At 33.4% G+C, this 18,206-nt stretch overlaps 1 protein-coding gene across 1 annotated transcript; it reads right to left on the bottom strand.

Annotated features, from left to right (window-relative positions):
• Nucleotides 1-222: 222 nt before the first annotated feature.
• On the bottom strand, nucleotides 223-17,955 carry LOC133188421 (uncharacterized; the record flags this gene model as incomplete). Its single annotated transcript, XM_061323839.1, has 24 exons — nucleotides 223-571; nucleotides 697-790; nucleotides 965-1,079; nucleotides 1,325-1,459; nucleotides 1,559-1,713; nucleotides 3,621-3,740; nucleotides 6,220-6,418; nucleotides 6,581-6,723; nucleotides 7,414-7,731; nucleotides 7,892-7,928; nucleotides 8,036-8,218; nucleotides 8,470-8,587; nucleotides 8,716-9,539; nucleotides 9,631-9,829; nucleotides 11,215-11,353; nucleotides 11,578-11,871; nucleotides 12,110-12,220; nucleotides 12,560-12,655; nucleotides 13,019-13,114; nucleotides 14,203-14,301; nucleotides 14,713-14,805; nucleotides 15,049-15,144; nucleotides 17,363-17,445; nucleotides 17,795-17,955. Coding segments are annotated over 24 exons (4,044 nt in total), but the record flags the coding sequence as incomplete, so codon positions are not given.
• Nucleotides 17,956-18,206: the final 251 nt, after the last annotated feature.

Here is an 18,206-nt window from a genome sequence, read left to right as displayed (position 1 = left end):
TATAGGTTTTACAATTTTCAGAAGAGCGATTCTAGGCCCATGGGCCTCTTGTTTTTATTATTATTATTATGATAATAATTTTTTGGCATGTCAACAAGTGTCTTGGATTTTTTATGAACTAGGGTAGAATCCCTCCCCCACCCCATCTCCAACCCCTGGTCACTGCTGCGTGTAGTATATCTTACATTTTGATTACGTTTTATTTAAATCTTCCTTATAGCGAAAGCACTAAAAAATGAGAAGGCTGTATGAAACTTAATACATGTATGCGATTTTGTTCAGACCTTAATGTACATGTATATACTGTTGTCCCTTTTTCACAAAATAATTGTAACAGACTTTTTCTGACAGTGATAGTCTATCAGTGCAATATAAGCAGTATATTGTCAATACATTTCTGAATAGTAAGCACGAGGAATAGATTCCACGACAGTTTCATTTTTCAGAGTAATAGTAAAATTCATCTGAAGGTGCGTTATTAAAGGTTTTTCCAATATCTGTGGAAATATCTTTGAAACTTGGTCTTTGCTTTGGTTTTGAATTCCAGCATCTGATCATGATTCCATAGTAGCTATTTGGAAGTAAAAAAAAAAAAGAAATTATATTTTTCGACGAAAGTTCATGTTTTCATATTTTTTATGTATGCTGTGCTGGATACATTATTAATGACATCTTACTGTTTAATAACTGACTTACAAATCATTAGCAAACTCAGGCTTCTTCATTCTGTGACCATTTTTAACTTGTGTTTGCACATCCCTGCTGCGTATTCCTGGATATGGAGTGTCACCTAGTCAACGAATTAGAAGCTGAGTAATAATGTTTTGAACTAATATTCTCCGATAGATCACGACAAACATATAAAAATAACAAATAAATAAGGACCTTGTAATTAAATTATCACCATTAGATTTATATGTACTTCCTTTCCATAATCAGACAATTATATGAACTATATACATACCCAAAGTAAAAACCTCCCATAAAACAATTCCAAAAGACCATACATCACTTTTTGTGCATGCATTTTTCATTGAAATCAAACATTCTGGTGCGGTCCATTTCACAGGAATTCGTTCCTGAAGTAGTTAAATTTTCTTTATAATGATTCAAAAATGTCTCATGTTTTTCAATTGAATGTAAATATTGTTTAATAATTTCTTAACTTTCCAGTGACGGTTACATGTGTAAATTAAACTTTTTCAAAGATTTTCCTAATTTTTTTTCTTCCATAATATTAATCTTGCAATGGCTTGAAGTACTATAAAGGGTAACTCCTGATTATCATGTAATTTCATAGATACGATTTCTGACTGGCTAAAACCTTTTCGTCTGACGTCACATCTCCATCGCCGTCATTGCTCTGTTGTTGCGGCGGTTCAGGACCAAATCCATAGATCTTGGGCTCTAGTTCACCAGTCAGCAAAACATTTCGTGCAGCAAGTCTTTTGTGAACCAGCTAAAAGATTTGTAAAAGAAAGACTATATTTTGCTCTTGAAAGTGGTCTATCCCATTTGAATTGTTATCAATTTTGTAGTAGAAGGAATTCTGTTCAACCTTTTTTGTCTCAAGGTAACACATTCCTTTAGAAATTCCGTAAACAATTCGATATAGTAGTTCTACAGTGTCCACTGTAGATGCATTCTTTTGTTGCAGCAACCAATCTCGAAGCTGTCCCTTTTCACAGTATTCCAAGACCATGTATGGTCCAACTGAAAATATACCACGAAACTATCTTCACTAGTTAAAATCCTCTCCCACAACAAATGCTGTTGGAAGATGTTTTACGTGACCTTTCAATAGAAGTAGCCAAACCAGTTGGCAACCGATTCAGAGGAACTAGTATTTGTCTTTGCATCACCAACAACAAATTTCAATGAAATTTTATGACTAATTTTTAACAAAAGTTTTTTTCCATATTACATAGATATATATAATCGCATACATGTATCATTCCCATAAGGTCATTTAAAAAAAAAAAAATGTTTGCTTGCCCTCTCCCGACTCAAGTTGAAAAAAAAAATGGGAAGGTAAGTAAGGGGGAAAATTATTATTTTCAAAAAATTTCAACCTCAATGCTTAATTCTCAAAAAATATTGTAACAGATGGTATTAATAAAATGAAAAAAAAAAGTTTTTTGACAGGGTCTGTATGAAAGATTTCTTAAGAAGTGGGCTCTTACAATAATTTAACGTACAGATCAATAATGCAATATTTTACCTACATGTACTTGGTATTATTTAGAGAACGAGACAGGTACTGTATCGTAGATACAAATTTGGGGTGGTTGAGTGCGTAGCACGAGTCTCCACCCCAAATTTGTATCTACGATACAGAACCTGTCGAGTTCTCTAAATGATTTGTGACACGATCAATCAAAAAAAAAAAGCACCGCCCACTTCATACCCGTGCAGCATCCAAACTTCCGCCAGAGTTCGTTTGTTTTTTTTCTGTAGATGAGGCCTCGACGGGGAGTATACATCCGCAGTATATATATATTTTCACGGACAACGTAAGATTTAGTCAGATTAGTTTTGACAACGGGGTAGACGTAACAGACTCGAAGTCAGTCTTAATTGATAATGTGGACGATTTAACCTTGTTGTAAATGGAGATTGATCCGAATTTATTTCAGGGGTCTTAAAATCTCAGTTAACTATAGATACACATACAGGCGATACAGACAGTTTTTCTATGGACTTTGATGTTATGGATTTTTATTTTCTTATTGAAATGCGACATTAAAAACGAAGTGAAAGAGATGTGCGGCAGTCGTCAGCGGTAAGGATTTAAGATGGAATTTAAAAAAAAATCCTGAAAATAGACTTGAGTTTACACGAGAAGAGTGGAAAATGGGCGGAGGGGGAGTGCGAATTTCACGTAGTGTATGCAGCATCCGCGAACTCATTGGCTTTACTATTTTGAAGGGGACACAAAAAGCAGGGAAAGCAAACAGGTTTTCAGGAATTTCTCCAACATAGGATGTTTTCCATAATTGCGACTTTTCCTTTTCGTTTGGATCGAAATAACGTGTAGATTCTGTGTGGAATAATTTTTTTAAAAGTGATTGAGAAATTTTGACATTTTACATTCCTAAGGAAATATTTCTTCAAATTTATAATAGGAAAAAATCAGCATTTACTATTTGAACGTGCTTTTGATAAATTGAATCAGATTTATTTTTAGACCGTGCTGTATTTTAGATACAGAACAGTTGGCTAATACAAGACAGTATACAGGGCTAATACAGAACGGAAAGTAGCTCCGCCCACTGTATTTCCGTTCTGTATTGCTAATACAGAACAGCAAACTTCAAAGAAAAACACCGCAATCGTGTCACAACACCCATTTAAAACGAATGACTTTTCGGATAAATATAAAAACATTATTTACAAAGACTTTGTTAATTTTGGGATCAAAGGCTGCAACCGTTGCAGAAAAAAATTACATAAGCCGCTTACCCGGGTAAGCTATTTTTTCTGCAATGATTGCAACCTTTAATCCCCGTATTAACAAAAACATTTAAATTTTTATTGTTTAAATTACTTATCAATAAGAATTAATGGAGGGGGAGGAGCAATTAATAGTTAACATAATATACTACTGAATGATGACTAACATGCGTCATTATCGACAACAGCGCCAACGAAATGAATGAGATTTGGATGTTTTCCGACTTCTTTTGCAAAGTAGTTGATTTTTGCTCTCATCATTAGCATATTCTCTTCATTATAGTCACCTACAGAATAATAATCATGAATTAAAACAAATGATTCAAAATCAAAACTGGAAAATGAACAGAGAAACCTATTTTAAAGTATCAACCAGAAGTCTCTGACGAGACTGTAGCTCTACTGGTTGTATTTATAAAGGAAGATAAAAGTAGCACTTTGACTTGAATATTTGCAACAGCAATAAACAGAATAATGATCCTTGGTTTAGTCTCTTTTGTGGCAAGATTTATTATTATATCAGACTAAAACTGTAGGAGGAGTAGCCTATTAAAACAATTTTACAGAAATTTTGATTTAAGTAACCATGGCAACATCATTCAACAAAATCAAAAAACAATAACACCAATTACGTATCTCTGTAGTCTACTTGTATGCCAAATTATACTGAAATCAGACAAAAGTGTAGGAGGAGTAGCGTTTTGAAAGTATTTCAAGAAAATTTCTACTTTTAGTAACCATGGCAACACCGTTCATTGAAATCCAAAACTGGTACAGAGAATTATGTATCTTAGTGTAGTCTAATTGTGTGCTAAGTTATACTAAAATTAGACCAAAACTGTAGGAGGAGTAGCATTTTGAAGGTATTTCAAGGAAATTTATATTTTTAGTAACCATGGCAACACTGTTCATCGAAATCCAAAACTGGTACAAAGAATAATGTATCTTAGTGTAGTTTACTTGTGAGCTAAGTAATACTGAAATCAGACCAAAACTGTAGGAGTAGCATTTTGAAGGTATTTCAAGGAAATTTCTATTTTTAGTAACCATGGCAACAATGTTCATCGAAATCAGAAAATCAATATAAAGAATTATGTATCTTAGTGTAGTCTACTTGTTTGCCAAGTTATACTGAAATCAGACCAAAACTGTAAGAGGAGTAGCACTTTGAAAGTATTTCACAGAAATTTCTATTTTTAGTAACCATGGCAACACCGTTCATTGAAATCAGAAAATCAATACAAAGAATTATGTATCTTAGTGTAGTCTACTTGTTTGCCAAGTTATACTGAAATCAGACCAAAACTGTAAGAGAAGTAGCACTTTGAAAGTATTTCACAGAAATTTCTATTTTTAGTAACCATGGCAACACCGTTCATTGAAATCAAAAACCGATACACAGAATTATGTATCTTATTATAGTCTACTTGTGTGCCAAGTAATATTGAAATCAGATAAAAACTGTAGGAGGAGTAGCATTTTGAAAGTATTTCACAGAAATTTCTATTTTTAGTAACCATGGCAACACTGTTCATTGAAATCAAAAACCGATACACAGAATTATGTATCTTATTATAGTCTACTTGTGTGCCAAGTAATATTGAAATCAGAGAAAAACTGTAGGAGGAGTAGCATTTTGAAAGTATTTCACAGAAATTTCTATTTTTAGTAACCATGGCAACATCGTTCATTGAAATCAAAAACCGATATACAGAATTACGCATCTTAGTATAGTCTACTTGTGTGCCAAGTTATATTGAAATCAGATCAAAACTGTAGGAGGAGTAGCATTTTGAAAGTATTTCACAGAAATTTCTATTTTTAGTAACTATGGCAACACCGTTCATCGAAATCAAAAACCGAAACACAGAATTATGTATCTTAGTATAGTCTACTTGTGCGCCAAGTTATATTGAAATCAGATCAAAACTGTAGGAGGAGTAGCATTTTGAATGTTTTCACAGAAATTTCTATGTTTAGTAACCATGGCAACACCGTTCATCGAAATCAAAAACCGATACACAGAATTATGTATCTTAGTGTAGTCTACTTGTGTGCCAAGTTATATTGAAATCAGACCAAAACTGTAGGAGGAGTAGCATTTTGAATGTTTTTCACAGAAATTTCTATTTTTAGTAACCTTGGCAACACCGTTCATTGAAATCAAAAACCGATACACAGAATTATATATCTTAGTGTAGTCTATTTGTGTGCCAAGTTATACTGAAATCAGACCAAAACTGTAGGAGGAGTAGCATTTTGAAAAATTGTTTACAGACGGACGGACAGACAGACAGACAGACAGACGGACGGACGACGGACACCTTACTATCGCATAAGCTCTTCTGGTCTCTCACCAGTAGAGCTAAAAATTTAAATGTTTTTAACACTTTTAAGTGTTAAAATATTAATTTGATTTTCTTCTGCAAAATTTTACAATGATAATAATAAAACTATACAAAACTTTAAAATACCAGTGGTATTCAAGTATATACGACACTTCATGAGCATGACGTTGATTGATAAACATTTTAAAAATAACAATGCATAGGCGTCAGAAGCAAATTGAAAGGGGGGGGGCTAATTGAAAGGGGGTCTAAACCAACCAAAAAAAAAAACGTTTGAGGACTAAGTCCCAACTTTCAATGCCTATAATATGTCTGTCTTTGCAAACAAAAAAGGGGGCTAAGCTCCCCCTAGCGCCCCCCCCCCCCGGTTCCGACGCCTATGCAATGTGTTTGCAAATATGGTTGCTATCTTACATACTTCTCAGAGTCTTTGCGATGACAATTTGTTTGTCTTTGTTATTTTGTTGTTGGTATCTGGCCTTATATATGTCTGCAAATCTTCCACTTGTTAATAAGGCATCCAACACAATGTTAGAGCTCGGCAAAATCCAACTGTCAGTATTACTAATTTCCATTTGACCGTATACATAAATATCGTCTACTTCATAGCTGGGATTCTTAAAATGTATTGGAAATACACATCATGAATTCAAAGTAAATTAATCAAAAATGATAATTCATTATAAACCTAAAATGTATAATTTTGAATCGTAACTCGTTAAAAAACTTGAAATGTGAGAGAGTTTTTAGAGCTTATCGTAAATGACTTGAATACATACAGTGTGAGCAGCTGAAAATCGGTTGCTGATATTTTTTCGAACTACCGTCACTCTGCGTTGGATGTCATCTCTCAAAACTGATAAACGACCTAGTCGCCATAGTACTACCATTGCAATAATTATCCCCAAAAGTATCAAAAATGCTGAAATGAAGCTTGTAATTAGTGTTGTTTAGCAATTATGCATATATTTAATTATTAATTACATTACTAATTTCACTTTTTAGAATCAAATATGGAGATAACGAACAGTAATCAAGCTCAAAAGTCCATAGAAAAAATACAGATCAGGAGCAGATCAAACATGGACCTCTAAAACATCAGAGGTGGGATCAGGTGCCATGGAGGAGTAAGCATCCCCTGCCGACCGCGGTCACATCCGCCGTGTGCTCCTTGTCATGATCGAATACAAATTTTGGCCCGATTCTAAACGCAAAAGCTTTATTGACTGAAAACAGCACCTACATGTACAAATAATCTTTCATTCTATTGTGTTTTCAGTAATTTTAAGCGACATTAAGCATTTGTCTACAATAAATGTAGTCGCCAGCGTGGCGCAGTGGTTAGGAGTTGATCCTTACGTCGCAGGTTCGAATCCACTGCGGGACGTGGAGACCGGTCCTTCGGATGAGACCGTATAAACCGAGGCCCCGTGTCGCAGAAGGCGTTGGCACGAAAAAGATCCCTCACTACTCAAAGGCCCTGAGTGCCGAGTATAGGTATAAATTTGCAGCCCTCCACCGGCAAGTGGTGGCGTCTCCATATGAGTAAAAAATTCTTGAGAGGGACACTAAACAACAAACAAAGAAAACAATAAATGTAGATGGTAATTACTGATAGATATTCCAGCTATAGCACCACCAGTCAGAGCTGCTGGTGACTGCAATGTTCTGAACTGCACAAATACGGGGTCACTTCTTTGTGCTCCATATTGTGTGACAAAAGACAGGTTATAACTGGTCTCTGAATTCAGTCCTGTCAAATCAACCCAGTCGGCGTCCGTATCTAAAAAACGAGTCTGAATCTGACCATTGGATGAACGAAACTGCAGTAAAACCTTTGACCTCTTATAACAAGTTGGAGAGACAATCCACTTCAGACGTACACTGTTGTCGTAGGTTTCAGTGACAGTTAAGTTGATAGGACCAGAGTCTGAAAATATAATTGTTATAAAATTTAAAGAATTTCGTTGACCAAAACCTGTAAAAAATTACAACTGACCTAATTTTTTTCTCTTGATTTCAACGAATAATGGTGAAATGCTATGAAAAGGCTTTACAAAATGATTTGAAAGACAGATAAAGATACTTGCATTTATCCATGCCATCAAGTGAAGGCAAATCTGTTATCTGGGAAAAAGCAGTGAAATATCCTGTGAATTTTCCAAAAAAAAAAAAAGAAGAAGAAGAAGAAAATCTACGTTTTTTCAACAGCTTCTCTTTTAATATATTCTTACTGTCATATGGTAATATGTCGCTTCCATTGCCCTGTTGAATACAGTTAGATTTAATAAGACAAACTCCGCTGCGAATTTTTCCTTCGAAACAACCATCCAGCAGTTATTTATCTCAAAATAGTGACTGTAATAAAAATAGTCTCCCATGGGTGTTCTGTATCCTTCCTGAAATGTCGGTTCCACCTTAATTAAACAGAAAAAAAATGTTTCAATTTTAGAAAAAACATATTTATTTAAAATTTAAAAAAAAATACATGTACAAATGTTATATTATCTAATCCATAAAAATTATAATTTTTTCCCTTAGAAATTAGTTTACGACTGAACATCGGTAATTTTCAACTGCAAGGGACAAATAAAATTTGAAAGTTTTTCATTTCCAATAATAAAAATAACTTGATGTGTGGGAAAATATAAAAAAAAATGAAGTATACTTCAGTTTTATTTCCTGGAATATCAGCTTCATGGAATACCATGTTGCTGCTGTTCGCTATAAGCTCCAAGTGAATCTTATGAATACCACTATCTTTGTCAAACGTGTCTACCTGCAGTCTAAGAATACCAGTTAGCAATGAATTAGTCAAAAATAGTGTTTAATCGTCAAGTATACAAACAAAATAATTCCAAATACAGATACAGTTCTGAAATCAAGGCTTGCACATGCAAAGACATTTTCTTACCGACTTGAAAAATCATACATGGCGGTTTTAACGTTACGTGTGAATACAACATTTGAATGTTTTAGCTGCTTTGGTGGAGTTGAATCAAAGAAAATTTTTGCCATGTCCACTTTTTTGTTCCCCATGGCGTCTGTTGCCCTGACCCAAAAATTAATTGTGTCTCCATCTCGTCTGTCTATATAGAATGTTTGATTTTCCGAAAACTCGTTGTTTACCGAAATCCATGAATCAGGCGTCTTGTTGCCTTGGTTACCATTTCTAAAGAAATATTCAAACTTGACAATTCCATGAACATTCGGAATTCCTTTTAGAGTTCTATTTCCTGTGCTATCGTCTAGTTGTGATGGAACTTGTTTTTCATATTTTGTCATATGATCGAAGTGTTGATAACGTGCTACTGGATACAGGAGTTTATTGGTTTCATGGAATTTGTTTTCAAAGTGTCCTTTCCATGTCATTGTTATGTTGTTGTTGAGGCTATTCTGCCACGTATGATTTGTTTCTGGTTCTGCACTTGTTGCAAAAAATGGTGAAGATGATAAAGTGATTGTCGAATGTGGATCGTACAGAGCCAAAGTACGAGCGTACTGTGTATTGTTGGCAACGTCTATTACGTTTAAAATAAACGAATACATCCCGGCTTGTTTAGGAATATAGGTAAAGCTCGAGTCTGTGACGTTGAGGGGTATTTCTGTGAGAGGATTCCAGGGAAAGGGTTCCTTGAGGTGTGTTTTATTCGGTTTCAGCAAATAAACCTGTAGTTTGTATCCTTGGAGACCCGATAGATCATCTATCCAGTTGTTCCATATAAAGGCTAGGGGGAACTTTAAAAAGAGAGAATGGACAATAATTATTTCATTTCGTTTTTAATACTGAATAAAAAATTCTACATGAGTTTCAAATAATCTTAAGAACCTTTGTAATATCTTTTGTAACATCTAATGCTTTTGCCGCGCAGGGTCCAACTTGAAGACAATGACGGGGTTTCTCAAAGTCAAAACGAAACATTGTAGATTTTCTTGACTTTTGGCCTACGAACAAATCCGTTTTATCAGCGTGTGGTCCCACTAGCTCTCTAAAGCCCCCATTTTCAGCAATAACTGTTAACGTCAAACTGTTAAAAACAGAGTGTGAAAAAGAAAAACATTTCAACAGTAATTTGGTAAAAATGACATCCTCTCAAGCATTTATACCAGCAAAATTCTAAGTATTTGACAACTGCTGTAAACGTACTTTTTCCATGGGTTATAATTTTGTGGAATCGCTATTTCGGCTTAATCCGCGAGTAAACATTACGTAGGATTCTTGTATGCGAAGATTTAATTGTTTTTAAATTAATCAAATTCTTCATGCAATAACAACCAAAAGTTCCTCTAAATTTTTATAGGGATCCTTGTAAGAACTGTTCCCTGTGAATCGTAATCATGGGTTATCGTACTGGTTGCGCACTTACTTGTTGATCCTCAAAATGTTGAGGTACTAGTTACAAATGTGTTTGTGATTTTTATTTTTAAAAATTTAAAGGAACTAATTTGATCAATTTAATAAAGTACTACAAAACAAAAATGGATCTGTAATACAGCGCCTGCATAATTGAGTCATTTTCCGCAGATCTGCTCGAGTCGTCTGGCAATTGTCAATATCTGTAGTGGGAAATTCAAGTTTGACAAACTATGGATTTTTTTTAAAATTCAATGTAAAATGTATAAATTTTATTAAAATTCATTTAAATGGTTGAAAGTACGCAAAATATTGTAATAAGTACCAATCCTTATGTTACACTGATGGAAGGGCCTACTTCTTAAGAAATCTTTCGGACAAATGGTTGTTAAAAAACAAGAAAACAAAAAACCCAGCAAAAAATAAAAATATATAATAATAAATAAATAAATAAATAAAAAACAAAAAACAAAAAAAGTTTAAACTATAGTTTATGGTTTATTGATTGATCAATGGAATCAGCTTTATGGTAAAACTTAAGGGAACAGATTTCTTTTTTCATTGAATTATTTGCTCATCAAATGACAGAACCACATTTTTGTCATGTGTGGCATAGTAATACACTATGCTGGACTTGTAAACAGATTTCTAATTACTGAATAAAAATAAAGAAAATATCACCTTTTTATTGAATCAAGGATAAGGTAAAAAAGTAGATAAAATATTTTTTTTTGTCTTATGATGTGATCATACTGTTTGGTCACCTGATGATTTTATGGTTTAGGAAAATAATCACGTGAGCAAACTGTTTGATCACATTAAAAAAAAAAAAACAAGACAATTATTTCCTGAATAATTTTCTTGTGGATGTAAATCATAATAAAGTTACGTTACAATAGGATACTCTTTTTATGTCAAAATCGCACTTGAAGTACGCTGGGTGAAATTGTGATAATTTTTTGCGGAATATAAATTAATCCCAAGCGGAAAAAGTACATCTACATGCAGTAATTAAAAATTCTGGAGACAATAAATGAAGGCATATTTCATGATTTTTACTTGTCTCCATTTTCTAGTAATCTGTCGAAGTTTTCTTCTGTGAAGTTGCAGTGATAGATATCGTCGTTTGGATTTAGAGAGCCTGGTTGGTAACTGCAGTTCTTCACCTCATTTTGGCTTACAAAGGGGTTGTTTGGATCTAATATCATAGAAATCAGTCATTCTTATCATCTGTATTTAAGTTGTATTTTACAACTTTTCGGACAAGTGAAAATGACTAAATATTAAATTGTTTTTAAAAGAAAGACGTATAACACTGATCAAAGAAATTAAAACAAAAAGCAAAACCAAGTTTTTTAAAATTGGAAATTCAACGAGTTTAATCAGCATAATTTAAATTATATTTATACAGATAATTCTAACCTATTCTATCCACTTTCCTTAGGTCGATCTGTATTTTTCCGGAAACGATTCCAAATTTAAATCGTTTTACATATTTTGGCAGTGCCAGGTCGTCTGGAGCTGTATAGACAGCGGCAAATTCCACGTTAATATAGTTGTAATCCTTCTGGTTGACCCACATTGTGTCTACTCTGGTTGAGTTTGGTTCAGAGGAATCGGTTACAAAGCGGTACTTTTCCCTCTTCTCTCCACTTCTTTCAATATTAGCCAGAACGGACGTACACCGAGTAATTAATGGACCCCACCCTGAAGTCACTGTCAACAGAAAGTTTATATTAAAAATTTAATTGGTGATGTTGGGAATGAAAAGTTTGTAAAATGAAACGCGTTTTACTTTTTTTAAAGGTTGATTTAGAAACAAACTATATAAAGGGGAATAGAATATATATTGGAAAAATGTCTTCATTTCCGTAATGCATTTTTGAAAATACTATTATACAATATACAATGACAGGTCAGAAGAATCTGATTTTAAGGTTATTCTTAGTCTTACTTGTTTTGCATCGTTGATATTCATGCTGACCAGAAAAACCTGCATGGCACTGACAAATTGTAGAGTTAGTACATGTCCCGGGAAAACATGGCGAACGATAGGAGCACAGGGCTGTAAAAAAGAGGATATGACAAAGGAATTTTTTTTTTTTTACATTTATGAGCGATATGACTTCAATAATTCAAGATTCGAACAAAATGAACGGAATCTGAATCTTAGAGTAAGGTTTATCTAGATGAAAATCAAAGAACAACCTTTCCAATAGATTGCTCTGTCTGCATTTTATATAAATCAAGGACCTACAGTACTGTATAATATATTTCTACTGTATAATATATTTATACTGTATAATAGCTAAGCACATCGGTGCTTATTAGAACTTATTGTTGGATAAGCTATGTTAAAAAATATTATAAAGGAAAAATATTGATTTGCATTGTAAAAACGTACGTGTTTCGCACAGTCGTCCTGTATAGATATCGTCGCATGAACACACGTTAGGGTAGATGCATGTACCGCTGTTTTTGCAAGTTGGATTGCAAACAGCTGCAATGAAACAAGACGCTGCTCTTACACTTAGATAAATTAGTATACATGTAGTTAAGGCTAATTATGTTCACTATGTAAAGTGCGCCTTTCATCTTTTTTTCCCTTTACTATAAGTCTGTGATTGATAGCTAACTGGTTGGGTTGCATTTAAACCAAATGTATAAATTCTCATTCCAAATAAATTCCATACCCCGAATCTTTACAAAGAATTAATTTATTTTTTCCCCCCACTACACCCTATTCTTATATAGATTACCATTTTGAATATCTTTCTATAGCTTTGAATGCAGACATTTAGTGTGGAACATTTTTTTTTTATTAATGACATTCTAGGAAAATATACCTAAAAGAGATACCTACGTGTTCCACAGTCCCTCCCTCTGTAAGTACTAGGGCACTGACACTGCCTTGAATTTGAACAAGTCCCTCCATTTAAGCACGGAGGATTACAAATGGCTGAAAATAAATATATTTATATATATATAAATATATTTTTGTGGATAAATGTATGTGTGATAATAATATAGGTAAGCTTTTTGTTTTTGATGTTTTTAGTACATACTGAAAACACTTAATATATAGTATAATTAGATTAACAATCATATTTGATCACAAATCAAACGAAAAAGTATTCATTTTAGGGTTTCGAACAACTTTCAACAATATAATTCAAAGAATTTGTGTCCTTCAAAAAGAAGGTGGAAGAAGTGAAAAAAAAATGCAGATGGAAAAAGAAAAAAATAGCCCTGACTTTTCATCTTTTAGCCTTAATGTCAATTAGGGTCTTTTTTAATGTTAAGAAATTCATGACCTTACGTTTCATTGCAAAGGCTTAAAGAGAAACAAAGTTATAACATGTAATGTATCTGTGCAATATGTAAATTGACCTTGGTCCTTGACCTTTTGACCTCACTTTTGATATTCACTAAAAGTATAAAATTTCATTGCAGAACCTCAAAAAGAACTACTCTACCAGTTATTACCAGGAAAGCATTTTATTTGAGAAATGCTAAAAGAGAGCAAAAGTTTTCATCTGGAAATCTTTTTAGCAATATATGCATTCATGACCTTGACCTTTGCCCTTTTGACCTCAAAATCAATAAGGTTTTTTGAAGTCATATGGAGTTTTTATATAAAACATTATTGCAAAAGCTCAAAGGCTTTTTGAGATATCGTCCGGAAACGAAAGTGTTACACACTGACAAAAATGACAGACAGGCAGACGGACGGGCTCAAATGAAATTAATATTTCTCATTTTCAGTGAAAGCGGGGGACAAAAATGAATACATGAATGCAATGTTAGCTAAGATATTACTCTTAGCAATTATAAACCTTTTAAAGGTTACCCAGCCAAATGATTCTCTACAGTTAATAAGAATTTAATTAAAAGGTCTTTGATCAATTATAATTACAAGTTATGTTTATAGTATTGTACATATTTTATTTACAAGTTAAGCTGGATAGTACCTTTGTACATGTAACACTACATAATCGGAAATAAAGTTATTAAAGACTAAATTTAGAATAATTATGATACACTTACGAATATCACAGTTGTGACCTGTGAATTTGCCGGCTGGACATTGACATGTGTCTGGTCTGGTGCACGTCCCTCCATGCTGACAAGCTGGATTACATACGGCTGTAATAATTCACAGCAATTTCATTAAATTCATATATGAAACATAATTCTTTACTACGAATTCACTTATTTTAGTGGGGGGTTAATTTTCGTTGATTTCGTGATTTGAAGAGATCCACGAATTCGTGCTCTCCACGAAAAAATCAACTATACCTTCATAATGCTTCTACAACAACGAAATTAAATCATATATACGAACCAATATTTTGTTTCTCATACCGCTAAAATTTGACACCATGAAAATATGTGATTTCACAGTATACCGGGTCCAAGACGATTAATTACTGTGCAAATTAATTTAATGTGCATTAAAAACCATGTTCATACACAGAATTAAAAACAAAAAATTGCAATTTCATGCACAAATGTTCAACATATCATAATCATATTCTGAGAAATTGAAAATTTTACGTCTTTGGCAGTGTCTACCGCTGTACCCCCAGTAACAAGAACAGACGTTGGGACGGGTACACGACCCGTGCTGACACCTAGGATTGCAGACAGCTGTAACAATATGAAAAATAATCACATTCATAAATTTAAGAAGTCTTACGATTAATATTCTAAGAAAAGTCGTTTATTTTGAAATTCATGCTCATCTATTAATACTTTTTATAAGTTTATTCAGGGTATAACTTTGGGCAATACAGTCCATCAGTTTACAAAAATAACATATAATAACATACTTTACAAAATTTAAGACTCTAATACATGTATATTGAGTTTTTATTGAATTATACGTCTTACGTGTTTGGCAGGCGTTTCCGGTATAGCCACTGATACAGGTGCAGGTGTCAGGTGCGACACAGGTGCCCCGGCCGTGACAGTGACTACTGCATATAGCTAAAACCAAACCACTTCTATTCATTTAAGGAATACAACGCTCTCTTTGGTAGAATGTTACAGCTGTTGCAGAAAATATACATAACGGGTTATCTAATATTTTTTTCTGCAACAGCTGCAACCATAATTCCCATACTAACAATTCCATGATTTGAACAATTTAGAATTTGCACTACCTTTGGAAGCTTCCATATAAGTTTCATCTGCTCTGGTCTAGTGGTTCTTAAGAAGAAGATTTTTTAATGACTCCTCCCTATTTTTGCCTCTTCTTGATTATCTCTCCTTAGAAGAGGACTTTCCTCTTCATTTTAACAATTTAGAATCCCCTTCACCCAGGGATGCTAGATGTATCAACTTTGGTGAAAAATTGGCCAAGTGGTTCTTGAGAAGTTGAAAATGTAAGTTTACAGACGGACGGACAGACAGACGGACGCCGGACAACAGGTGATCATAAAAGCTCACTTGAGCTTTCAGCTCAGGTGAGCTAAAAATCAATTATTACAAATAGAACAAAATCAGATACAAGTCCCTGTGAATGTCTAATTATTGTTAAAAGTTTGATCAAATTGTGTGCATGTACGTAAAAGATCATCTATATACAATTAATGTATGATAAAAAAAGAGTAATTAATTGGGCAGGCAGATTTTCGGTCTTATGATACTTAATTTTTTAATTATATTCTATATTATTTTTACTATTTTTTTTTTTACATTTATCATTAATCTAATATTTCCTTTGAAAACCCGACGAGACAAAGATACATCAATTTTAACTTTTTAACAATGTAATACAAACACAGCATATTGAACCGAGGTCGTTTTGTTTTTTAAATGTTCTATGAAGTGGCCAAGATTCTTGCGTAAATATTACGCATAATAACTAGTATACTATAAGAAGATATTGGTAAGATATCCTAAAATCCCTTTAAAGATCAAAGTTGAGTTTATTCCTCGTCCTCATTGAATCATTGTTGTTTAACAGTTGTTTTATTATTAAAGAGTATAATTTTAATTTATAAATTTTGTTTTAAAGCGGCTAATTGATAATGAAGCTTCTCTTAATTGTTGGTAAATGTAAGCCCCAGACTTACCACCTGTTGATAAAATGTGTGTATTGGGCAATGTGAGTTATATTGTAGCTAGCATTGCTAGACAGAGGATAGGGGGCCTTCTGGTCGTCAGATAATACCCATGATAATTTACAGAGGAATGGAGACAACTATGCCATGTTTTCTAAAGGATGTCGGAGGCATAGTTAATTTCCGAGCTGTTGACCGTGAATTGATATTTGCATATTAATTGGCTAAATAGTAAAGTATATAGGGCGTTTTTTTATGGATAATATACATGAAGGTGGTAAAATCAAACAATTATCTTTTTCCCTTATTAAAACATTAATTTGTTACAAATCCATTTTAAAACAATTTTACTAATTAAATTCAAAAAAAAAAAATTCTTCATTTGAGCTGCTTAATAGATCGCAACACCTTTTAAGCTCACCTGAGCTTTTCTGATCGAAATGTGTCCGTTGTCTGTCGTCGTTGTTGTAAACTTGTTACAATTAAACTTTTTTTTACTATTTCATTTTCTTCTCCGGAACCACTGGGCCAATTTTAACCAAACTTGCCACAAAACATCCTTGGGAAAAGCCAGGAGATTCAAGTTTGTTCAAATAAAGAACCATGTCTTTTTAAAGGGGAGATAATAATGGATTAGTGAAAATTTAATAGCATCTTTTAAATCGTTTCTCAGAACCACTAGGCCAGAAAAGTAAAAGCTTAAGCGCAAGATCCCTGAAGGATGTAGATTCAAGTTTTTCAGAACATGACTCCCGGGGGGGGGGGACATTAGGTGTTCAAAATTTTATATAGGAATATATTGGAAAAATCTTTCTTTAATAAACAAAGAAGCAATTATTACGAATATTGATTCTCATATTGTTTAGATTCAAGTTCGTTCAGATCAAATATTTTATTGAATTACAAAGAGGAATTTAAAAAAAATCTGATGATGAAGAACAGGAGGGTCATAATGACTGAGGTGAGCGTTGTGGCCCATGGGCTTCTTGTGAACAATGTATGCGAGCGGATTGAAAGATCATATTTCAATTGGATTGCATCCTAACGTTCAAATGAAGAAACCCTTGCAAGTCTTAATTAACCGAAAAAAAGTTTAACCTGGTAACAGTAACATTGACTGTTAGATAAGATGTACTTACGCTGACAATCCCAACCTCCATATCCAGGACAACACGTCTCTTTGTAAGACTCACGATACCGCCACACCCAGGAATGGTGAGTACTGAAGAAAATACAACAAAGAGCATTCAAGTGAGTTGTAGTCATAAACTAGTAATAGCTATAATAGTAATAATAATAAGCTAGCTAGAACTCTCGACAAGGTATATTCATCGTGGACTGACTTTTTCTTCGACTGAGAAAAAGACACTTTTTACATCTCCAGAAAATAACCATTAATGTTATTTTTGAAATCTGTAAATTTTAAACAATTTTTTACTCGCTTAATTATTGCTAAAGCACGTGTTTATTACGCAATTTCCCTCTAATATTTTTATTCTCCCGCTATAATCCCCAGGGTATTGAAATTGAATGAAAAATGAAGTACATAATGTTTAGCTGTGGAGACTTACCAAATTCCCCACCACCGACACGTACACACCCTTGCCTGGTAAGAAGTTACCACCCTTACGGTATTTTTACAAGTAGCAGCTGAAGTGATTCTGGAAAAAATAAGATGTTTATCCTTTAAAATTGATAAAACAGATAGTAAATACACTGTCATGTAAATTAAACACAATGAAAAACAAAAAGAAGTGATCAGTTTAAAATATTTAAAAAAAAAAAAAATAATAATAAAAAATCATGCTTTAAAAAAAAGAAGAAGCTACTTTTCAGAATTATCATCTCTCCCACGGATCCAACGTAATGACTTTTTGCATTTTTTCACACTAGGCAATGCCTTGGTCTTTGAACTAAGTTCGATTAATAGTTTTTTTCACTTAAACTTTCTGCTTTGAAACAGTATATCAATTTTTATTTTTG

The sequence above is a fragment of the Saccostrea echinata genome, unplaced genomic scaffold (assembly GCF_033153115.1).
Source record: "Saccostrea echinata isolate AGI-Se365-2 ecotype Australia unplaced genomic scaffold, CSIRO_AGI_Sech_v1 ptg000016l, whole genome shotgun sequence".
Taxonomy (NCBI): Eukaryota; Metazoa; Mollusca; class Bivalvia; order Ostreida; family Ostreidae; genus Saccostrea; species Saccostrea echinata.
The sequence above is the reverse complement of the archived record's forward strand: the minus strand, read 5'-3'. Positions and strand labels throughout refer to the sequence as shown.